General features: G+C 37.4%; 1 protein-coding gene across 3 annotated transcripts in view; it reads left to right on the top strand.

Annotated features, from left to right (window-relative positions):
• The window catches only part of GABRB1 (gamma-aminobutyric acid type A receptor subunit beta1), a 396,787-nt gene that overhangs the window by 287,743 nt on the left and 83,154 nt on the right, over positions 1-25,890 (top strand). For all 3 annotated transcript variants that reach the window (XM_068543013.1, XM_068543012.1, XM_068543011.1), the window contains exon 5: positions 13,000-13,082. In XM_068543013.1, coding sequence (XP_068399114.1) covers positions 13,000-13,082 — 83 coding nt within the window. The remainder of the gene's footprint in view (positions 1-12,999; positions 13,083-25,890) is intronic.

The raw sequence follows: 25,890 nt of genomic DNA, 5'->3' as shown, positions 1-25,890 counted from the left end.
GGAATGTCCAATAAATATCAATTAAGTCCATCTTGTCTAATGTGTCATTTAAAGCTTGTGTTTCTTATTTATTTTCATGTTGGATGATCTGTCCATTGGTGAAAGTGGGGTGTTAAAGTCCCCTACTATTAATGAGTTACTGTTGATTTCCCCTTTTATGGCTGTTAGCATTTGCCTTATGTATTGAGGTGCTCCTATGTTGGGTGCATAAACATTTACCATTGTTGTATCTTCTTGGATTGATCCGTAGATCATTATGTAGTGTCCGTCTTTGTCTCTTGTAATAGTCTTTATTGTAAAGTCTGTTTTGTCTGATGCGAAAATGGCTACTCCAACTATCTTTTGATTTCCATTTGCATGGAATATCTTTTTCCATCCCCTCACTTTCAGTCTGTATGTGTCCCTAGGTCTAGAGTGTGTCTCCTGTAGACAGGATATATATGGGTCTTGTTCTTGTATCCATTCAGCCAGTCTATGTCTTTTGGTTGGAGCATTTAATCCATTTACATTTAAGGTAATTATCGATATGTATGTTCCTATTACCATTTTCTTAATTGTTTTGGGTTTGTTTCTGTAGGTATTTTCCTTCTCTTGTGTTTCCTGCCTAGAGAAGTTTCTTTAGCATTTGTTGTAAAGCTGGTTTGGTGGTGGTGGATTCTTTTAGCTTTTGCTTGTCTGTAAAGCTTTTAATTTCTCCGTCAAATCTGAATGAGATCCTTGCTGGGTAGAGTATTATTGGTTGAAGGTTTTTCCCTTTCATCACTTGAAATACGTCCTGCCACACCCTTCTGGCTTGCAGAGTTTCTGCTGAAAGATCAGCTGTTAACATTATGGGGATTCCGTTGTATTTTATTTGTTGCTTTTCCCTTGCTGCTTTTAATATTTTTTCTCTGTGTTTAAATTTTTGTAGTTTGATTAATATGTGTCTTGGCATGTTTCTCCTTGGATTTATCCTCTGTGGGACTCTCTGAGCTTCCTGGACTTGATTGACTATTTCCTTTCCCATATTAGGGAAGTTTTCAACTATCATCTCTTCAAATATTTTCTCAGTCCCTTTCTTTTTCTCTTCTTCTTCTGGGACCCCTGTAATTTGAATGTTGGTGTGTTTAATGTTGTCCCAGAGGTCTCTGAGACTCTCCTCAATTCTTTTCATTCTTTTTTCTTTTTTCTGCTCTGTGGTAGTTATTTACACTATTTTATCTTCCAGGTCACTTATCTGTTCTTCTACCACAGTTATTTTACTGTTGATTCCTTCTAGAGTGTTTTTAATTTCATTTATTGTGTTGTTCATCATTGTTTCTTTGCTCTTTAGTTCTTCTGGGTCCTTGTTAAACGTTTCTTGTATTTTCTCCATTCTATTTCCAAGATTTTGGATGATCTTTACTATCATTACTCTGAATTCTTTTTCAAGTAGACTGCCTATTTCATCCTCAGTTGTTTGGTCTGGTGGGTTTTTACCTAGCTCCTTCATCTGCTGTGTATTTCCCTGTCTTCTCATTTTGCTTAACTTACTGTGTTTGGGGTCTCCTTATTCACTGGTTGCAGATTCGTAGTTCCCGTGGTTTTTGTGTCTGCCCCCAGTGGGTAAGATTTGTTCAGTGGGTTGTGTAGGCTTCCTGGTGGAGGAGACTGGTGCCTGTGTTCTGATGGACGAGACTGGATCTTGTCTTTCTGGTGGGGACCATGTCTGGTGGTGTGTTTTGGGGTGTCTGTGAACTTATTATGATTTTAGGCAGCCTCTCTGCTAATGGGTGGGTTTGTGTTCCTGTCTTGCTAGTTGTTTAGCATGGGGTGTCCAGCACTGGAGCTTGCTGGTCGTTGAGTGGAGATGGGTCTTAGCATTGAGAGGGAGATCTCTGGGAGATCTCTTGCCGATTGATATTACGAGGGGCCAGGAGGTCTTTGTTGGGCCAATGTCCTGAACTCGGCTCTCCCACCTCAGAGGCTCATGCTTGACACCCGGTCAGAGCACCAAGACCCTGTCAGCCACATGGCTCAGAAGAAATGGGAGAAAAAAGACCCCAAATTTCACAATTTGTATGGAAACACAAAAGACCCCAAATAGCCAAAGCAAGCCTGAGAAAGAAAAACGGAGCTGGAAGAATCAGTCTCCCTGACTACAGACTCTACTACAAAGCAACAGTAATCAAGACAGTATGATACTGGTGCAAAAACAGAAATATAGATCAATGGAACAGGATAGAAAGCCCAGAGATAAACCCACACACACATGGTCACCTTATCTTTGATAAAGGAGGCAAGAATATACAGTGGAGAAAAGACAGCCTCTTTAATAAGTGGTGCTGGGAAAACTGCACAGCTACATGTAAAAGAATGAAATTAGAACACTCTATAACACCATACACAAAAAATAAACTCAAAATGGATTAAAGACCTAAATGTAAGACCAGATACTATAAAACTCCTAGAGGAAAACATAGGCAGAACACTCTATGACATAAATCACAGCAAGATCCTTTTGACCCACCTCCTAGAGAAATGGAAATAAAAATAAAAATAAACAAAAATGGACTTAATGAAACATAAAAGCTTTTGCACAGCGAAAGAAACCACATACAAGACAAAAAGACAACCCTCAGAGCAGGAGAAAATATTTGCAAATGAAGCAACTGACAAAGGATTAATCTCCAAAATATACAAGCAGCTCATGCAGCTCAATATCAAAAAAGCAAACAACCCAATCCAAAAATGAGCAGAAGACCTAAATAGACATTTCTCCAAAGAAGATATACAGATTCCCAACAAACACAGGAAAGGATGCTCAACATCTCTAATCATTAGAGAAATGCAAATCAAAACTACAATGAGGTATCACCTCACAGCAGTCAGAATGCCATCATCAAAAAGTCTACAAACAGTAAATGCTGGAGAGGGTGTGGAGAAAAGGGAACCCTCATACACTGTTGGTGGGAATGTAAATTGATACTGTCACTATGGAGAACAGTATGGAGGTTCCTTCAAAAACTAAAAATAGAACTACCATATGACCCAGCAATCCCACTACTGGGCATATACCCTGAGAAAACCATAATTCACAAAGAGTCATGTACCAGTGTTCACTGCAGCTCTATTTACAACAGCCAGGACATGGAAACAACCTAAGTGCCGATCAACAGATGAATAGATAAAGAAGATGTGGCACATATATACAATGGAATATTACTCAGCCATAAAAAGAGAAGAAATTGAGTTATTTGTAGTGAGGTGGATAGACCTAGAGTCTGTCATACTGAGTGAAGTAAGTCAGAAAGAGAAAAACAAATACCATATGCTAACACGTATATATGGAATCTAAAAAACAAAAAAAAAATGGTTCTGAAAACCTAGGGGCAGGGCAGGAATAAAGACGCAGACATGGAGAATGGACTTGAGGACACAGGGAGGAGGAGGGGTAAGCTGGGACGAAGTGAGAGGGTAGCACTGACATATATACAGTACCAAATGTGAAATACATAGCTAGTGGGAAGCAGCCGCATAGCATAGGGAAATCAGCTCCAGGCTGTGTGACCACCTAAAGGGGTGGGATAGGGAGGGTGGGAGGGAGATGCAAGAGGGAGGGGATATGGGGATATATGTATGCATATAGCTGATCCACTTTGTTATACAGCAGAAGCTAACACAACATTGTAAAGCAATCATACTCCAATAAAGATGTTATAAAAAAAGAATTAATCCAAAACATGAAAAATCCATATATTCATGTAAGTGTTTATTAGCTTTCATTTAAACTAATAAAATTGAAAACCACTTAAATGTCCAGTATAAAGTATATTGTTTCCCACTGAAAGATTTGCAATCCTGTTTATTATATATTAAGATTCAAAGGGAAGAAGAGAGAACACTAAACATGGTTACAAGCATGCAAAAAGTCCCACAGCCATTGGGGAAGGAGGGGGTGAAAATAAATATACCACAATGCTGTTAGTAGTCATACTAGAAGTAATATTTCCCCACAAATTTCAGAATATTTTTTAATGTGTTACTTGTTTAAAAAGAAAAAGGATGATGTCCCAAGCCCCGCTCTTATTCTCATGGGGAGCTGGAAATTTTGCACAGTTTATACTACTGCCTTATTTGTATTTGTTTGGGGTTTTTTTTGCTTTGTTTTGTTTCCCTACATAAAGCCATTGTCCTAAGACAATGCAGTATTTTAATGCTCTATCACTCTAGAATCTTATTTCACTCCTTCAGGAATACCATTTCAAGATTACTCTGATTACCCCTCAGTAAATGTGTCACCTCTTTATTCTGAGAGAACTCACCATGTGGCAACGCAACAGAGCAGTTCTGCAACTAAGCCAAAAAAAAAATGAATAGGTGTGCAAGAAGACCCATATCTTTGCTTTGTCTCCTAATTACGAGTTCTTATTTAACTATCCTGCACTTACCAAGTCACGGCATTCCATCAGAAGTAAACATTTTCTTTGAATTTGAGTTTTACTATCATTTCTAAGTCCATTTCGTTTGTTTACGGGCTTATTATTATTTTAATTCCTCACAGTTTGTCTACTACAGAAATTGCTGATGATCAAGATGATGTAATAAAGATGCTCTGATTTAGAAGGGGTAGTCTTGGTTTTTCTGCCACCTAACATATATCTCAGCTAACTATTCCTAGGAAACATTAAGCATGGTGGAAATTTAACACATGTTCTTATACTCCACAGATATATGAATATAGTGATATAATTTGGGGGAAATAGTCTATTTTGAACTCAGCAAGACATAAACATAACTGAGATTAGCACTGGGTCCTTGACAAGGGTCTATTAATTACTATTGCCCTGTGAGTACTTTTTTGTGGTTGTTGTTCCCCTGCCCCAGGCTGCTCTGATTTATGAACAGCCTTTCATATTCACAAAGTGGTTCATGAATCACTCTCCTCCAATAGAAATGAATAAAAATGAGCCCATTTACACAACATTTGGTATGTAGCTAATTACCTGAAAATGACGGCTTGGGATTGCACTGAGAAGAGTGTCATTAACATTCAGCACAAAGAGTACAAAACAGAGGGAGAAAAGAAAGTAGAATCAAAAAATAAAAATATAAGAGGAGCAACAAGAATGCTATTTATTCAGTGTAGATTTTTTTTAAAGCATCACCAAAGAGTACCCTCTGATGTCACCCAACAGAGGAATGCTCAAGCAAAAAGCAGCAAATGAAATGGTTAAATACAATGTAATTTCAACTTTATTAAACAATATACTTAGAAGAAAGGAAGTTAACAATCAGATTGTGGTGATGAGATTATGGATCATTTTTATTCTATCTATAATTTTCTGTATTTTTCAGGTGTTTTACTATGACCCTGCATTAATCTTACAATGCACTTGTATTAGTAATCTTACATGTGTGTATGTATTGAGAAGCATATAGTTTAAAAATAATAATAGCTATAGTTAATTGAGAGACTATTATGTACCAAGCATTGAACTTGTATGTGCATATAATAAGCCTCTTCTTCTTGCCTGTTCTACCCTGTATCCACCTGCAGAATACCTCTGTTCATGGAATACAACAAACTTAAGTTAAGGCATCCAAAAACCAACCAGACACACCAATCAAATAAGTGTAAGATTGAACTCTCTCCCTCCTGAGTGATTGTCATGTTTTCTTGATAATGTAAACATTTCTCTAATGTGAGATATTTGTATTTCTAGAAAAATGGCAAAGCTAGTAGTCCCAAATGAGAGATAAGCATATCCTCCCTGGTTATTTCTTTAAACCAGTAGACAATGGCTCTATCTTCTATCTTCTGCTACCTGACAGTACTAAAAAACAAACAACAAAACAAAACAAAAATTATGACAGCAGGATGGTGCCGTTGGATATTTTTAACTGTTGTAACCTCCATGCTTATAGTATTACCTGATTCCTAATAAGTCCTCTATCATGTCTATACTCATTATTGAGTTGACAAACGTTGTCCTAAATTATTGATAACTAAATGAACACCAAAAACTTATAGTAAGTTCAACTCTTAGTTGTTTAATCTGTTTTACTGCTTGTGGGAGAAATTTTACTGAACCAGTTGTTCTCTGCTTAGATTTATCTGGCCTGAATATAATAACTGGAAAGATAATAAACCTTAGCTCCTGAGTCTAGCATATCTGAATTTGAACCTCATTTACAGACTATATAAACTTGGAAACTTTTTCTAGCCTCATCAGATGTCAGTTTCCTTATCTTTGAAACGGGCATAAAAATGGCATCAACATAATAAAGCTTTTGTAAATAATAAATCAAATAATGCATGTATGGTAGTCAGAATAATGGCCCTCTAAAGATGTCCACGTCTTCATTCTCAGGACCTGTAAATATGTTTCCTTAGGTGTCAACAGGGACTGTGCATATGGGATTAATGTAAGGATTTTGAAATGAGATTATCCTGGATTATCTGGGGTGGGCCCAGTGTAATCACAAGGCTTCTTATACAAGGAAGGCAGGAGGGTCAGAGGGTGAGGAGACGTGAGGACAGAAGCAGACGTTGGAATGATGGAGAAAGATAGAGGTAGGGGGCATGAGCTGAGGAATGCAAAGCAGCCTCTAGAAGCTGGAAAAGGCGAGGAAATAGATTCTCCTGTAGAGCCTCCAAAAGGAACACAGCCCTACTGAAACCTTGATTTTAGAATTTCAGACCTCCAGGACAGTAAGAGAATAAATTTGTGTTGCTTTAAGCCACTAAATTTGTGGTAACTTGTTACAAGAGCAATAGGTAACCAATACAGTAAATATGGTGCTTAGCACTGTACCCATCATATAGGATTCTAACATAATATTAGCTAAGATCACTCTGCCCCTTAAGATCTAGGTAAGAGTAGCTTAAACACACAACCCATTATTTGTGGGAGTCCAACACCTTCCCCAGGGTTGCTGAGGCTTCCCAAAGGGCTTCATGGTTTGGCCGTCTCTAGCTTTGAAGTTCAGGTTTTGCTGAATTGGTTTATCTTACAGACTACTGTTCCATGAATGCTGTCAAGATATGGAATTCAGCCACTTTACAAGAATAAAAATAAAACATTTGCATAAGGATTTACTGGGGTGGGGCTGCTGGGGAGAGAGCGTGGTTTAGGTAAATAAAGAAAAATTTATTATAAGAGCAATGTAAAAATCTTAAAATTGAGTACCATGCTTCAAAATGTTTTGCTACTCCATCATTTTGCTTCCCCACACCTAATTCCTCTTAAATCTCACGCAGTTTATCTCCTTTTGTTTCTTTATCATTCATGTCTCATGCTCTCAAGATTTCACCTTCGAATACTAAGGTATTTTCCTAAACATGGTAGCTGACCTAAAATAAAATTTGGTGCCAACTATGAAGATAATACATCTTCTTTTCACCACCCAGTAAGTGTTAGCTAAGGAAAAAAATCTATGTACTCATTGGTCATGACTTAGGCTAACCCATCCTTCATCTTTCATTGGTTTCTTTGGGGGATGAGTCTAGCATGGATTAAGGGTACAGCCTAGAGGCCAAAGGAAGCCATGGGACATTCTTCAAACAAACTTTACAAAGTGATACTGATGTCAATCTTATACTGCTACTCACTATCAATCTCACCAGTCTTAGGAGTGTGATTAGGATATAGCATTTTCAGGCTTTTTTCCTCTCTCCTTTCTCATATTCCTTTTATACAGATTCTATTAAATTGTACAGCTATGCTCTACAGAGATCACATTAAAAATTAGAGCTCATCCCTATAAGATTGAAGATTATAGGAAAATCTTAACCATACGTACATAATTCATTCAAGTCCCCATTCTTATTTGCAAAGGTGTACACTCCATATGTATATATGTGTGCGTGTGTGTGTGTGTGTGTGTGTGTATGTGTGTGTGTGTGTTTGTAGCTAGGTTTTAAGCTACTTAAGGGCCAGGACTTCCTGGATGTGTCTTATCAGCAATGAGAGTCATGCTACCCGTAGACATCAAATACACATGAGTTGTGATTACAGTGACTCAGGGTCAGTGACTCAGGGTCAGTGACCATGCAGCATACACCTTAATACATAAATACTACAGCAACATGATTTCCGTTCATTCCAAAGTATCGTGGGACCATAGTTTCTAACTAACAGCCTATTACGGTGTTCTGACCTAGCCTTCAAAATGTCAATAAATTGGATGATAATGTAAGTCATTCTAAATGTCTTTGAAAGAACACATGACTGTTAACGCTGTCGTGAATCCATACCTCTGGGAAGTCTGAGTCCAGAAAAACAGTCAGTTAATACTTTTGCCTTTCGCTCGTTCTACTCTATTATACTTTCATTTGCTATCAGCCAATAATCATATTTTCACACACTGAGAATGAATGACTTGAGTGTGAACAGTTAAAAACAAAATTCAAAAAAATGCTTCAGTCTCGAAGCCCTCAACCTATCCAGTTTTGTGATCTTGGGCACCTTTGACTCCATAGAAGATTTTGAATATCAGGCTGCTTTAGCCACGATGTGAGAACATTTCCATGAAGATGTGTTAATTAGTTGTAGAGGTGACTAACCACTGCTGAGCAATTGCATTAGGCAAGGCAAACAAATGGAACACAGGGAGCAGTCATTCTTCGAGATGTTCATTGTTGCTTCACACCCAGAAGACAAGAGCTGGACAGCACTCTGCCCGGGGACATCTCTCTTTTTCTTGATGCACCTGGGAATTCTTGCTGAGTAATTTTTCTCACAAAGAGCTCAGGATACTCAACTCACTCATACATATTACAAAATCTAGAAATGCCAAACTCTTAAATTAGCAGAGACTGACATTCTGTTGCATAAATTTCTATGGGCCACATCATGAATTTATGAGTACCTACTTGTAGAGGGGTCCCTGTCTGAGTGAGTCTCAATGATCCCTCTCTTCTTAGATAAGAGACCCTTTCAGGTCCCTGGCGACCATATTTGTATGTGTGTAGCTTTCCTTCCAGCCCTTAATAAATAATTTGGGGAGTGTTAGCACCTAATCCAAGTTGAGCCAATGACAACCTCTTGAGAATTCAAAATTTGGAAAAGATAGATCCCAAGAAGGAAGTTGTTTCACTAAGGTCAGTGCTCTACAGAGAAAGTCAGGCACTTCCTGCAGCTCAAGTTCCAAGTTTCCTCTCTTTCTGTGTTGTGATGACTCAACTCTCTTTGGTATCTTAATGGGATTTGGGGCAGGAGAAGTGAACTCACACAGGCGATCATTGTTGAAAAATCATCAGGTCGTGGGCAAGCTTCTGGTGTGATGTGCAGTTTCCCAAGGTGATATCAATTAAATTTCTCATATTTATTGATTGCTGAAAAGATCGATCATGATAGATAGCAAGTCAATTCAGTTATGCTTTCCAAAAGCTGTTTTTTTACCACTCACAACTGTAGTACCCAAACACCTGAGACACGTTATTCATTTTACAGACAATGTTTTGTTGACTTTTCAAATTGCTTTGTAAAAACTCTGGAGCCTTATACTGTGTGAATCAGTGATTCAGCATGTCCTGCTTTTCATATGATGTGGTTAACTAACCAGATGACATGTGTCTAAAAATGATGTCAATTAAATGAGGAAAGCTGACCAGTGGAGCTCAAATGATGTTATCAAGTATCCCAAAAGCTCTTTAACAGTTCCACACATATCTTATTTCAATTTTATTTTTAAATATTATAATTATTTTTAAACTATAAACATGTACACTGTAACGTGTCCTATGCCACATTTTTTTTAACATCTTTATTGGAGTATAATTGCTTTACAATGGTGTGTTAGTTTCTGCTGTATAACAAAGTGAATCAGCTATACATATACATATATCCCCATATCTCCTCCCTCTCGCGTCTCCCTCCCACCCTCCCTATCCCACCCCTCTAGGTGGTCACAAAGCACCGAGCTGATCTCCCTGTGCTATGTGGCTGCTTCCCACTAGCTATCTGTTTCACATTTGGTAGTGTATATATGTCCATGCCACTCTCTCACTTCATCCCAGCTTACCTTTCCCCCTCCCCGTGTCCTCAAGTCCATTCTCTACGTCTGCGTCTTTATTCCTGTCCTGCCCCTAGGTTCTTCAGAACCTTTTTTTTTTTTTTTTTTAGATTCCATATATATGTGTTAGCATATGGTATTTGTTTTTCTCTTTCTGACGAGGTCGATGGACCTAGAGCCTATGCCACATTTTAATGCATTCAAGACCATCATAATATTAACTTGTGCTGCCAGGTTAGCTTACGCGGAGCATGCAACACCAGGTAAAGCTTCCTTTTAATCCACTGCTAAGTACCTACTAGAGACCAACCACCTATTAATGTATCTGAACCACCTGCAAAGGTGCCATTGATAATAGCAGCAGTTACAAAGCAGACGGGTAATATTCCCCCCTAATTCAGGGTAGCCCATGCCTGGTCATGTAAGATTTTAGAAGCAAGTGTTTCCCTGTTTGTTAGGATTTTCTCAATACCATACAAATAAAATATAACACAAAAATAATTGGTGCTGAGGGAGATTTAAGACCATAATTCTCATCATAATTCCTGTTTTCAAATGTGTGTGCTCATTAAAATGGATGTCAACATTTGAATTTATATGGCAAATCTATATTAACAACATATGGCTTTCGCTTATTTCATTTGTATTTTATATGTTAAGGTTCTCTAGAAGATTTCATTTTATTATAATTTTCCTCAAAGGAAAAATGTTTGAAAGCACCATTTTAGCAGTGTTTTTCAACCATAGCACTACTGACATTTTGGAACAGATAATTCTTCATTGTTGGGCGCTGTCCCGGGCACTGTAGGATGTGTAGCAGCACCCCTGGCCTCCACCCACTAGATGCCCAGTATCCACCCTCCACCCTCAGCCTGACGATCAAAACTGTCTCCAGATATTGTCAAATGTCCCCTGTTGGTAAAAACTATCCCTGGTTGAAAAGAATTGACTACTTCATAAGATCATAAGGATGGCCACACTTCAGTAATTCCTAGAGAATATTCACATCTTCACAATTTTTTATTCATAAGCAGCTATTAAACAAAGAATATAGTAGAGAGATGATGTTTTTAAGCATTTTAAAATATTTATTGTGTTGTCTTATTGAGTGTGTTTGAAACACTTTGCAGACCATAAAAAGAATGTGGTGGAATTGTATTTTCAGACAACAAAAGATATTCATGACGTGTTGCGAAATGAAAAAATTAATCAAGTCATATGATTATGGGAGCAGGAAGCAAAAAGTAATCTAGTAAAATCCTTTTATGTCCTAAATTCTGGAATACAGCCAGTCTTCAAAGTTTTTGTAAAACACTTTAAAAATTTTTTAATTAAACTTTAAAATTCCTTTTGCTCTTGCCTAATGCTCAAATCAATCTGATTAATTGACCAACATCCTGTCTAAGAAAGGCTTCAAAGAGAATCTTCACTTTTATCTTTCATAAAGAAAGCCAAAGAGAAATTGGGAAGGTCTAGGGTTATTCCTAGTAATGTTTTTAGGAAGAAGGTGCCTGTCAGGTTAACACAGATGACCAAAACAATAACTTGCCTTGACAGCCTCAAAAAACAAAGGTATGAAAAGAACTTTGTCAAATTTACATACACTGTTGATGAGGGCGTAAACTGGCTCAATCTCTATGAACAGCAATGTGGCAAAATTTAAAATGCATATACCTTTTTTCTTTCAACAATTCCCTTTCTAGAAATAGCCAGTCAACGTAGTCAGATATAGTAGAGTGTACCAGTATATTCACAGCATCTTTATTTGTAAAAGATATGAAACAACATAAATGCCCCCTACAGGGTGATTACGCAAATAAATTATGGCATTTCCATACAACTCAATACACTGTAGTAAATTTTTTTACAAATAGCTTATTATTTACTAATATAGAACCAAATCCAAGATGCACTGTCAATGAAAACAAGCTAGGTTCAGAACAGGGTATGCGGTAGTCTTCTTAAGAAGTTTCCCCATAAGGAGATATAGCTGGGCTTCTATTTGCATTCAGAGTATGTATGGAAATTTTCCAATGTTGTAGCTCCTGGAGCTTAAGGTAGAAAGGAAGCTTATTATTAAATTTGAATTTTGAATTTTTTAAATTGTGATTATACATTACTTTGTGAAAAGGGACCGTGTAAATAGTTTTTTTTGAGAAAAGTATTTTGTCAATTCCAGCGTGATATCAAATGTTTGTATGAGTGGACAAGCCATATGAATTTAAGTTACTCTCAGACACCACAGTCCAGAAAACCAGCCCAGGCATGAGAAAACAGAGGGATAGTGGAAACCCAGGTAGGATATCTAGAGTCAGGATCCTTGGGTTTGCATAGATACACAAGCTAAACTGGAGTTGGTAAATATGGTGTAAACACTGATCCTAGGATAATGTTTCTTTACTGCTTATATGCTATCTACTGAATATAGGTAGACCAGGGCCTCAGAGGTGAATCTGACAAATGTCCCTAATAGTGGGGAGTGTGAGGCATCAAAAGCCATGAAGGACGAATTTTGTTGTTGCTGTTGCTTTTGTTGTTTTATCATTAGGTTGTAGCAGGAGAGGAAGGTGGGCTTTGACACGTAACATAGATGTTCTCCTCCTCATAAAGCCAGACTTGCTGCTGATCCCAGCAAAGACTTTGCTAGGAGGCTAGTAAATAAAGGAAGGGCCTGGGATAATAATAGCTATAATAATAGCCATCATTTGTGGGGCACTTACTAAGTATGAAGCACTGGGCTCAGGGCTTCGCATGTATTATCTCTTTTAATCCTCACAGCCATTCTATGCAGTTGGTGTTTTGATTGATAAGGGGACTGAGACTCCTGGAGATAAATTAACTAGCTCGACCTCACACGGCTAGTGAGCAGCAAAGAAAGACTCAAATTCAATCTGCCTGCTTTCAAAATTTTTAATCACAACATTTTGATGCCAACTGGTAGGCATGGTTCAGGGCTGGGAAGCCTGGAAATGAAAGTCATCGTCATTATGATGTTGTCTTTTCTCTCTCTCACCCTGACAGGATCACAACCACAGCTGCGTGTATGATGGATCTACGAAGATACCCTCTGGATGAACAAAACTGCACCCTGGAGATTGAAAGTTGTGAGTTACTTGGACAGGGGAACAAAAAAGAGGGATGTTTGCTTGACCCAATTAAATTCCACCTTGTACTGAGTAATTGATACCGGGATATTTTTAGCTACACTACCCTGCCAACTTTTCAAAGGGTTCACAGTAACATTTTCCTCTGTATTGGAGGCTTAAGGTTCATTTCAATGCAATTATCTTTTTGAACCATTAAGGAAAGTCCACTTATTTTAGCTGGACAATTTATAAACTCATGCTTTCTCCTTCTCAGAATCGAATTTCTCCTAAGACCTTCCAATACCCAAGCTGCGTTAATAAGAGAGCAAAAATATTTCAATGTGAAAAGACTTTGTGAGATTGTTTTTGGCTCTATAGTCTGTCCGCCTGAAGGACTGGAAATTGTTGTCTTTTAGAAAAACACTATGGTAAAGTCTTCTGTGCAATTGTCTTTCTTCATGGGAAGAACAAGATGATAAATGGTATTCATGAGGCTTGTGGTTTAGCTTTGTCCTCTTGAGCTGTTTTTTCATTGATTGCTTTCTTAACAGTTAGAATATTTTAGTCACTAAGTTTTAATCTGATTATCTTGGTTTCATTGTTTCTCAACCATCAATATGCAGATATTTGATCCCATTTATTGTGAATACCAGGCCAAGGCTATTTTTTTTTTTTTAATTTATTTATTTATGGCTGTGTTGGGTCTTAGTTCCTCTGCGAGGGCTTTCTCCAGTTGCGGCAAGCGGGGGCCACTCGTGCGCGGGCCTGTCACTATCGCAGCCTCTCTTGCTGCGGAGCACAGGCTCCAGACGCGCAGGCTCAGTAACTGTGGCTCACAGGCCCAGTTGCTCCGCAGCATGTGGGATCTTCCCAGACCAGGGCTCGAACCCGTGTCCCCCGCATTGGCAGGCAGATTCTCAACCACTGCGCCACCAGGGAAGCCCCAGGCCAAGGCTATTTCCTGGTTTTCAGGGGCACAGAAAGTGCAATAGGTAATTAAGAGCATTGCAATGCCACTTAATGTAATGTGAGAATAGACAGATACCTTACTTAGATCATTTAAAATGCTTTCCAGATCTAAACATCAAAATGGTAAAGAAAAATGGGAAAATTCCAGGTGATCCTCTAATATTATTAAACAATAAATGTATTCCCCATTGTCTGATTATTAAGTAATTACATTCATTTTCTAGTTTTACTGAATACAGACATAGAAATAGATAAAGATGCTTATGTAGATATATAGATTCAGACCTAGACATTAATCTAGTACCACTAGAACCTGGAATGAATAACATTCATGAGCTATTCTTTAATTAATATTCTAATTTTAAAAGGTATTATATAAATACGTTGGCTGAAAGTTATTAATATATGAAAGTATGAATGGTGACTTTTGGTTTAAATGCCAATGACAACCAAATTCAAACTATAGGAATGAAATATAAACCCAGTCATTTATTACTGGTTAATAATATTTTATAAATAAGACAGAACTTTATCTAAGTAAGTAAATCATTAGCTTTTGAAACTGACATGGAAAGAGAAGGATGCTCATTCATGTAAGTTATCTTTTACACTTGACCTCTCTTCCATTGATTGTGATTTTTTACCTTTGCCTATGCCGGAAGGATATGACAGTCTGTCAAAATTCCAAGATCTTATGTTTACATCATTCACTTGAAGAATGAATTTTGATGAGTACTTGAATTGATTCTGTGCATAAATTACAAGTGCTAAAATTATCAACATTTTCTCCCAAAACGCATATTTTATTTTATAATGCATATTGAGTCTTTCTATTATTATAGGTTTACATTTTTCTTTAAGAAGGCAATTTTCTTTATTCATATTAGAAAATAGATGACTTTTAGGTCCATTTATCATATCGTACAATGACCAAAACTATAAATGAGGCAGAATTAAACATAACTTTTGCAGAGCAGGGATGAGGGGTGCCAAAGCAATCAGAGAGTCCAAAGTCATCATAAGATATGGTGTCAGGCAATAAGTAGTGACCCAGGCATATGACAATCATTGAGGCAATTCAGTAAGATGCAATCAGTTATCTGGGCAGATGGATGAGGCATGGTAACTGGGACCCTAAGATCAGTTAATATATAGGACTGTAGGCAGACAGTGACCATCATAAAGTGATCCAGCAGTAGATCACAGAACTCTAGTCCCTAAAGATGTTTACCTAAAGCAAAGCAGAAACTCAGGCCTGCAAGAATTTGTGTAATGAGGAGTGTATGAAGACAGGAACTTGGGGGAAAGGGAAAAAACAGGGAACTGCCTTCTCTTTGCCAGACAAAAGTTAGGCATTAATAAAACACCTCTGTAACAGAAGTCTTTCTAACAGCATTTAAGAGATAATGTATCTGAGGCTCAGAGAAGTAAAATAACTTACCCAGGGCAACAAGGCAAGGATACTGGTAAAGTGAGGATTCAAGCCCAGGTAATATATTCTCTATAATAGAATCTTGTAATCAACTGCTGAGCAAGGAAGCAGAACGTCAATGATTAGAAGTATAACACCAATCAGAACAACTCCCAGCTAGATTGAGGATGCTGAATCAACCAAAGACTGGTCTATATTTCCTGAAATTATCCCCAATAAAGGTTAGAGTCGATCCCAGAAGCTGAAGCAGAATTTAGCTCTTAGGGCAAGGGTCAAATGATTGCAACTGTGGATAAAGGGTAGTCTGTGGATGCAGGAAACCAATTAGTCCTGATTCCATTGACATTACCAAAAAAAAAAAAAATTTAAGCCTCAAATAACAACATTGCTTAGCTCTAATACTTTCCTTAAGATCCCTTCTTAACAATGGATAAACCAATGTAAAGAGATCTTAAATCTTAAGGGTAATAACTTCAAATGACAAAGTAACATATGGCAATTATATGGAGTCCAAATGAGCTTTACTTATTCCTGCCTAAGTACATAATCGATATGCTGCTAAGTGTTAATAAATACTGAATCTGTTATCCATCTATTTTTTAACTCTTCAAGAAAAAACATGTGTTAACATTATTTGCTGAAACAGATCTCCCTGAACTGTCATTTTATGAAGACCATAACTGAGCTTTAAAGTGATTACAAATGAGTGGTTCTAGTGTCAGTTGGGGAAAAGGAATGATAAAGTAGACATTTCACCAATATAAGATTGAACCAATCATACTTTTGTAACCAATATAGTAGAAACTTTACCTACCTTATGAAATTTACTAGTTTGTATTCTCTTCCATTACAATCCCAAGGATGGGGAAATGTTTTTCTTGGTCAGGTCCTTTGAGACAAATTAAAGATGTTTTGCCTTTCTTTAACGTCATCTACTCTAGTAAAATGAGGAAGGCCATAAAGCCTTGTTAAATTGAAAACTTCCTTGAACTTGGAGCACATTAATAGCTTCATAGCCCTGGGATGCTATAAAATGAGTTAATGGCACATGGAAAAAATCAATCAAGGAATTTAGTATTAAGAGGATTTGGAATTTGAAATCAATAAAGCTATCACATAAAGGTTTGATAGCCACAAGCCTCATGGAAATATAGAAAGGCTTTGGGACAACAATCATGAAGGAGTCTAATGCCTCTTCCTATATATTTTCTGCAGCAACTATTGAAGAAAATCTCAACCCTAATCTTACCCTCACTGTCAGCAGCTAATGCCACCTCTCAGTACCTCCCTCACCCCCCCAAAAAAATAGAATCCATTTCGGTTCCGAAATCTCTCAGCAGTCTCACCCGTCTTCTTCTAAATGCCCTTATATCCTCACCATTCTAAGTTAGCCCCCCTGTATTTAAGAGGAAGGGATGCTCCTCTTCCTTTTATAAGCTGACCCTGACCCTTTTCTTCCTCCTCTGGTAATTGATTTTCTCAAATTCACACACACCTCCAGCCCTGATCTTTCACATCCTCAGTCTCACCCTCTCTGCTACCTCTTTTTTCACAGCCTAAAAACAAGCTGAAAACTCCTCTCGTCACAAAACACCTCTACTCTACCCTCCCACCTCCCCTTCAGCTTTTCCTAATCTCTCTACTTCCTTTTTCTCAAAACTACTTGAAATAATGGTAGATATCTGTTGTCTGTGGCCTCAACTTCCCCTCAACCCACTGTAATCTGGACCCTGCCTACCCATCTCCCAAGTCCACTGACACTGTTCTCAGAAAGGTCACAAAAGATCTCTCTTTACATAACACCTTTATTCCAATGATCTCCAAATGTATAGCTCCAGCTCAGATCTCTTTTAAGCTCCAGATTGATGTACATCGCACTTTTCTTGGCATATCTACTTTGATGTTTCAAAAGCATCTTAAACTTAATTTTCTCAAAACTTATTATCAATTTTTCCCTCACAAGTGAGTTTCCTTTCCAGCTTCCTTAATCTCACTATCCAGCCAGAATCCTAGGATTAACTGTTGACAGCTTCCTCTCCCTCACCCTCCTCCCATCCAATCTATTGTCAAGTACCATCCATTCTACTTGCCAGATATTTATCAAAGCCTTTCATTTCTCTCCAGCCCACTGCCACCAATCTTCTCTAAACCACCATGACTTCTTGCCTGAATCATTGTAGCAGTCTTGCTATTGGTCTTCTTATTTTTACCCTTGACTCCCTCCAACTTATTTTCTACCCAGTAGCCAGAGTCGTCTTTGCAAGATGTCAATTGGATCATATTATTCTGTGCTTTAAAATACTCAAAGACTCTCATTGCACCAGGAAAATTCTCCACATTTCCTAATTTGACTTACAAGCTTCTGAGTGACTGACCCTTCCTCAATATCTCCATTTTCATCTGAAACCATCTTTCCCTTGTTTACTGCACTAAATTCCAGCACCACAGGTTCTTTGTTTCTTGCAGACTGATCTGTCTTTTATCTCATTATCTTCACCATCTTGTTCCTTCTGGTTAAAATGCTTTTCCCCATGATGGTTCTTTTAGCTTTTCCTCATCTTTCAGTTCTCATTTAAGATGCCACCTCCAACAAAAGGCTTTTCTGAGAATCCGACCTTAATTAGTGAACACCCGGTATTCTCTTTCAAAATTCTGTTACTTTCCCATATAGCACTTAGTAGTGTTTGTTTGCTTCTGTGTTTATTGTTTCTTCCCTCTCTGGATTAGAAACTCCATGAAGGAAAGGATCATTGTTTTGTTCACAACACAATAATTAAAACCCAGCCTAGTACCTGACATTAAATATCTGTGAAGTGAGTGTATGCTAAATTTCTTGGCTCTAAACTTTTTGAGTCTTTTGAATTTTGAAAGATAAGTCTAGTCTTAATTTTTTTCAGATAAGATTTAAGGAAGGTATTTTTTGACTTGCAGTAAAATATTCTTTCATTTATACAATTTTATATTCATGCTTTAAGACCATCTCAAAAATTTAAGATTGTAAATATTCAACCAAGAGCCAGATAGGGGAAAACCTAACATTTTAATTATTTTAGGAATTTTCAAAGGCTGGTAAACGTGATAAACCACTATGGTCTTTTTGCTTCACTTCAGTCATGAACTGTCTCCATCCCTCCCGCCTGAGCCATAACCAATTTATCAAACAAAGGTAACATTTAGTGATACCTGGTTATTTTTATACTTGTTTCTTATTTTTAAAAAAATGGCTTGGAAACTTTTAACTTGGGCATTGTCTTAATGTATTCAGTTTAATGAAGCATCTATTCAATCCATCTCTTAGTCTCAGAATATTGTCATTGTATTGATTTCAGTGTCTTGGTAGTAGCAACATCTACACAGAATGTCAAGCCATAGTCATGTTTATTTCCAAAATAATTTTTTTCCTTGTCCACAAAAATAGCAAGTGATAAGAAAAACGTGTCTAATAAAATGACCTAACTTAAGTGTGGAAAATTCCCTGAGAAAACGTGAGGTTTACAGAGTTGAAATGCTAAGTTTTCATTATATAATATGTTACATTAACACCTGGAAATAACATTAAGTATAGTGTCCAGACATGAGGCAGGAGCAGTTCTACAAAAGCCTGCTCTTGTAAAGTCACACGTGGAGAATGGTGCCCAGTTCTTAATGCCATATTAAGATAATTTCCTTCAGAGGAGGAGACCAAGATATTTGGGAAGAAAATTTTAGGGAGGCATAATAGCCATTTCTGAATGTTTAAATGCTATCATAGAAGAGAAATCTTATGTTTGGTGTTTCCCAGGGTATTAATCAGGATTCTCCAGAGAAACAGAACCAATGGGATGTATACAGATAGAGAGAATGAGATATATTACAGGAATTGGCTCATGCAGTGATGGAAGCTGATAAGTCCCAAAATCTGCAGGGTGAGTCAGCAAACTAGAGAGCTGATGGTATAGTTCCAGTCTGAAGGCTAGCAGCCTTGAGACACAGGAGGAGCCGATACTTCAATTGAGTCTGAGAGCAGGAAAGGACTGATTGTCCCAGTGCAAAGATAGGCCGGAGGAAATCTCTCTTACCCTGTAGAGGCTCAGTCATTTTGTTCTATTTCAGGCCTTCAAGTGATTGGATGAGGCACACCCACATTAGGGAGTGTAGCCATTTAAATGCTAAGCTCATCCAAAAACACCCTCAGAGGAATACACAGAATAACGTTTGACCAAATATCTGGGCGCCGTGTGGCCCAGTCAAGTTGACACATAAAATTAAGCATAACACCCAGAGTGCTAGATTTGAACCCATTCAATTCAAATAGCATTTTTTAAGTGGTGACACACAAGCCACTCTGTGTGCAAATAAGTAAGTGCTGGTGGTACAGCAGCAACCGAGCAGACAGGTGGCAGAAGTAGCGGGAAGGTAGATGTAGAATTGAAAAAAAATACTATCCAATGAGCAGAAGGGCCCATTCATGAAAAAAGCCCCCCCTTAAGAAAGACTTCCCCGCCAACAGAGACACTTCAATTAATTGGAAATGGCCACCTACCAGTTTTAATGTAGAAAACATTCCTCATTGAGAGGGCTGTTAATTATATAACCTTAAAGATCTCTTTCAGCCCTAAAATCTAGCACTCTGGGAGTTTGTTCAATTTAGTTACATTACCAGTAAATCACTTTATGTGCTTGCCTGAGATATTGGTTATAAAGTGATCCTGATTTATAAAGGATATTAGAACATTAAAAAAAGTTATGAATACATGAACATAAATACTCACAAGAAAAATATGAAATGTAGGACAATTATAAGCAAAGCCTTTGAATCATTCTTACTTTATTGCTGCCTTCCACATCATTAATTCTGATCTGCAATAACTTAAAAATAGCATCTACAACATGCTGCACACTTTCTATTCATGGATACTAAACACCAAAAATAACAGAAGTAAATTGAACTTCATGAATGATTCATGGCTTCCCTTGCGTTTCCATTGTCAAGGAAGTTAGCAGCATTGGATATCTCCTTAGATAAGTTTGATTTTGCCATATTCAGTAGACTACTTAATGAAAATGAATATTTCACATTTATGTTCATAGAATTGTTAATGAATTTTAGTGCCCATAGCTTTTTTGTTGAGCAGAGGGGTGGGTGTACGGAAGACAGGAATCTTTTCTGAATTAATTTATTCCTTTTTCCAGGCTGCTTTTTTGAAACTGTGGGAAAGCAGTCTTTCTGAAAAGTCTCTGATCTTTTAAAGTTAGAAAATAAAAGCCAGTGGGGGAATGGAGTTCCATTTATTAAAATTAGTTTCATAATCAACTTGTCTATAAAGTTAGCCATTTAGCTGTTCACTTCTACCCTATCGACAGTTTAAGTTTATTTTCCATGTATGGATAAGTGGCTATGTAGATGGATGAGGACATCTCTGATTTACAGGTTTAGATTTCTGGAAATTTCTTCTCTTCTTGATGCCCTAATGGATGACTATTTTGCTACTAGCTTCCTAAGAGGAAGTCAAAGTAAAGGGTATTGTTTTGTCTAAAGGTTTTAGGTATTAACCAAACACTTAAAGACACAATTTTGAATGGAACTTTGATCTTCTAGAACTGGACACCCTTGCTAAACTGAGGGCTTTGGTTCACTTAGGATCCAAACTTGATAATAATGACTGCTAATATTTATTGACTATATATTATGGGCCAGGGACTTAACAAAAATTTCCTATTGAACATTCACCAGAACCCTATTGTTTTACTCCATTTTACAGAGAAGGAAATCAAAGCACCAAGGCAGTTACTTGCCCAGGTCACAAAACTGTAGTGGTCCAAAAGGAATTTGAACTCAAGCAATCTGACTTGAACGATTTACTCCCCCTTCATACTGTCCTCAGAAAACTCCTTTCTAGCTTCCCCACTGTGTGGGAGTTGGGTGGTTTGGGGGTATGCTCTACCTGAATGCAGAGCAGACACCTGAAAACAAAGCAGGTTTTAATTGGTCCTTCTCCTCTCTGCTGAATCAGTCTCAATTCGGCTCCTACATGGGCATTTATTTTCTGACATTCTTGCCAACGAAGCTGAACGTTGATATAACTTAAGAAAAACTTTTATTTTACCAGGTCACTTCTACAATTGCAACAGATCATACAATGGTCAGAAACCCTTCTTCTTCTAAACGGCTAGAGATACGCTTCCCTAAATCGTTTTAGTACAGTGTTAGGCTTAACTGACTGCAATGGTGCTGTAGTTTCAAAGTCCATCCATTACTCATAATTGTGGTTCATGAACATCTATACCCTTGACAATGGACATATTCCTGAGAGGTCTTGACTTGGTTTGTTCTGTGAACCACATCCATATAGGAACCATATAATTAATATAGATAATTTAGTTTTCATTTCAGTGTCAATTTCCATGTTTAAACTGCTTTTTTGTTATCTTTAAGATCAAAGATTTTAAAGGGAGATTTTTAAAAAATATTGATATCATGACCCCACCCCAGACCAATAACATCAGAATTTGTAGAAGATGAGCCCTTTGGCAAGCACTTTTTTAAGCTCTCCAGGTGATTTTAATATGCAGCCATGTATGACTGCCACTGCTCTAAGGCTGTCATGCTTTAAATTTTTGCTTTTCAATTTTTTTCACCATCCCTTCTAATAGACCCAGCTCTCTAAATGGGAAACAGAATGGAGACATAGAACTGAAAGAAGAAAGTACAGCAAAGAACAGAAAATAGCACAATTTCTTTCAAAGAAAAAAAAATCACTGAAATGATCAAAGGAAAAAAATTTAAACTATTCTTTCCTTTATCCCCTCTGGCAGAAGGCTCCATTGTTTTTTTCTTTAAAGGTGCATGTCTTGACATAAATAGGTAGACCAAGGGACCCTGCCTTTCATTGGAATTAAGTGCTTCAATCAGATTTTCAAATCCATGTAATGAGTCAAGTTGTTACAAGATGCTACTCTATTTTAAAAGCCCTGATATATATACCATATATTGGTATGAATGCACTCAGTGAAACTTTAATTTGTATTATGATGCTGTGGTAAATAGAGTTATCTACTTGGGAAAGAGAGGCATGGGTATCAGCTGTTTTTGTAACATTATAATGTTAAAAAAAAAAATTAGTTAACCATTTACTCCTGAATGAATACATAGCAACAGGCTTTACAGGAATAGTTTTTTGTTTGTTTCTGTTTTTTATTTTACTTTATTTTATTTTTTTAATTGAATGAAAGGTTCTTTAAATTCTATAGTGCTTTACAGTTTTCAAAAGTTTCACATACATGATTTCATGTAATCTCATAATAACCCTTTTTCCCCCCACCCCTATGTTGCCCCTCCCCCTTCCCTCTCCCCACTGGTAACCACTAGTTTGTTCTCTGTATCTGTGAGTCTGCTTCTTTTCTGTATTATTCACTAGTTTGTTGTAATTTTTTAGATTCCACATGTAAGTGATATCATACAGTATTTTTTACAGGAATAGTTTTATCAAACCGAAAATTGAGCAAGGTCCATTTCTTTCAACCATAAAGAATGAAACAATAATTTCTGTGTCCATCTTCACCTCCCACACCCTGTCTCCTAGGCACTGACTGTCCTCATTTGATTGTGTGAAAAGAGCAGATTTGTCACTGAGCTCTCACTAGCTGACTGCATTGATTCCACATAGATTGTATTCCCAGGACTGGGATTACGTAGACCTACAATTCAGACAAGAAATTTCACTGAGTAGAGCCCAAGGGTCACCTGCTCTTACCTTAAAAACTGTCAGAGTGGAAACTCATCACTTGTCTGATATGTTCCCTGAGGTGCTTGTCCAACATTCATGCGCTTACAGGGATCTTGTTAAGATGCATTCTGGTTTAATGAGCTTGGGCTGGGGCCTGAGGGTCTGCATTTCTAACGTATACCCAGGTGATGCTGGTGCTACTGGCCTATGGACCACACTTTGAGTAGTAAGAATCTGGAGTAAGTTAAAAAAAGAAAAGCAAAAAACCCTGTCTCACCTGTGCTCCTCCTCAATCTGCTTTCCCAGCCTGTTTGCTTCCTACTGAGATTTAAATAATTAGCCGTTGTCACAGTGGTTGCTCAGCACTTGATTCAAAAGAGTTTTGAATTTTAAATTAACTGAGGCAGAAAAGTCATTTTCAGATGACCTGAATAATTCCCAAACACTGAAATCTGAACAGCTTAGATGCTGTTAGGCACCCTGGGCGTGTAACATTCCTGGCTTACTCTTTAATATATGGAAGATTCCCAGCTGTGGTAGGTCATTAGTACTCTTAAGCCCACACTAAAAATAATATTTGGTTGAATATTTTGTACTTAGAAAGGATTTAATTTTAATGAAGGAAAAAATAATAAATATTCTATTTGATTTTCTTTTTTTTAAATTTTTATTGGAGTATAGTTGCTTTACAATGTTGTGTCAGTTTCTGCTGTACAGCAAAGTGAATCAGCTACACGTATATATATAGCCCTTCTTTTTTGGATTTCCTTCCCATTTAGGTCACCACAGAGCACTGGGTAGAGTTCCCTGGGCTATACAGTAGGTTCTCATTAGTTATCTATTTTATACATAGTAACAATAGTGTATATCTGTCAATCCCAATCTCCCAATTCATCCCACCCCCCCCTTTCCCCCTTGGTATCCATACGTTTGATTTTCATGTCTCCAAACTAGAGCTTTTAGTGGAAGGAGCATAGAGTTATACCTTCACTATCTAGAGATCTGGGATTTAACGAGTCATTCTGAAGAACTCAAGTTTGCTAGACTTTAACTATTTTGACGCAAATCTTTCTCAATAGAGAATTCTAAAAATCATTTATTCTTTTCTGATGATTCAGGGTCATAATTGTGATCATTTTTCATGATGTGATGAAGCTCTAGCTTCATCTGAAGCAAAGGGAGGTATAAGGACTTGTGCTCTGATCCTCATGGTGACCTTAATTTAAGACCTACTTTTTTAAGAGTCTTCCTTGGTGGAGAGATGAAGGCCCTTTTCTACATAATTAATGTGTCAATAAAAGAAATGTCCATCTCTAGTCAATTAGGCATATTTCTATAACTCAAAAAAAAAAAGGCATTTTCCTGACAGAGTTCTCATTTTAAGTAACATAGTCTCTTCATTAGGGATCAGTAACAGCCCTTCACGAATCATTCATTTCAACATCTCAGCCATTGTCCAGGTCCTCAGTGTCACCTTTTCATCACCTTCTTCCATTCTTACTGCCATGGTGATTGGTCCTCAAGTCACCTGCATTCATGTAATGTCCAGTTACTGAGTTACATGGGTTTTTTACATGTAATACCCTATTCTCGCTGTTTCTGCCATTATTTTATCTCTTCTTCTTTGAATTTGTACATGCTATACATGCCAAAACAGTACCTTGTTCTTTAGAGGGAAGATATTTTACTTAATTGTCATCTGACTGTAGATGGGAAGTATTAGGAAGTGTCTCCCCCAAGAAATGCAAAACGATTATGATTTTTGCATTTACTGATTATTTACTTCAAACCTTTAATCTAGTAGCATAATCAAAGGGACAAGCCTGAGTTTGCTAAATTTTCACAGTTTCCTAACCAGTATGTAGAGTTATAATAAAACTAAATTTTCTTCCTAGGTTGCATGAAGTTTAAGAAGTATCCTTCTGCTATTGTGATACCAGGTCATAGTTACTCTTCTTAAAATTTTACTTTGAGAAGAATTTCATGCATAAGCAGTATTTAAAATTCCACATTTTGTTCCATTTGGGGCTGAACAATAATAATCATTGAATAACAATAATTGAATATTATAAATATTACTAGGAATAATAATATGACTACAAGTGCTAGAATATAAATAGCAAAAGCTAAAGTGAAAGCGTGCTGAGATAGGATGTCTCAGATACTACATTCACTTGCCAAAATGTAGATCGTGAAAAAAGCAGTCCACCTGGGTCAAGCCAAGCTCACCTTGGTCAAGCTGAGCAGTATCACCTTGGTCAAGGTGAGCAGTATGTTGAGTACACCTGTAGGTATGAATGCATGCAGAAGGTTTAAACATGACAAAGATGACACAGGACACCAGCCCATGAGAAGCACCTTTTAGTGGAAAGTTCTTTCTTAGCCAGTAAAGATCTACCTTATAAGTAAATTGATCTTCTCTGAATCAATCCTCTGAAAAAATGGAAGAATGGACTTGCCATCAACCAAATTGAGGACAGCATCAGGTAGAGCCCAGAAAAGTTTTTAGACATACTCAATTTGTATTGTCTATTAGACATCTAAGTGGAGATTCAAGTTTTCAATTGAAAGTCTAAAGTTCAGGGTAGAGGCCCTATCTGGAAATGTAAATATACAATTCATGAGCTTCTATATGTACTTAAACCCATGCATCTAGATGATATCACCAAGGTAATTAGTGTAGCTAGAGAAGAGGTCCAAGTGCTAAGCCTTGGCCAAA

This window comes from Eschrichtius robustus, chromosome 4 (genome assembly GCF_028021215.1).
Source record: "Eschrichtius robustus isolate mEscRob2 chromosome 4, mEscRob2.pri, whole genome shotgun sequence".
NCBI lineage: Eukaryota > Metazoa > Chordata > Mammalia > Artiodactyla > Eschrichtiidae > Eschrichtius > Eschrichtius robustus.
This window is presented reverse-complemented; position numbering and strand designations above follow the sequence as displayed.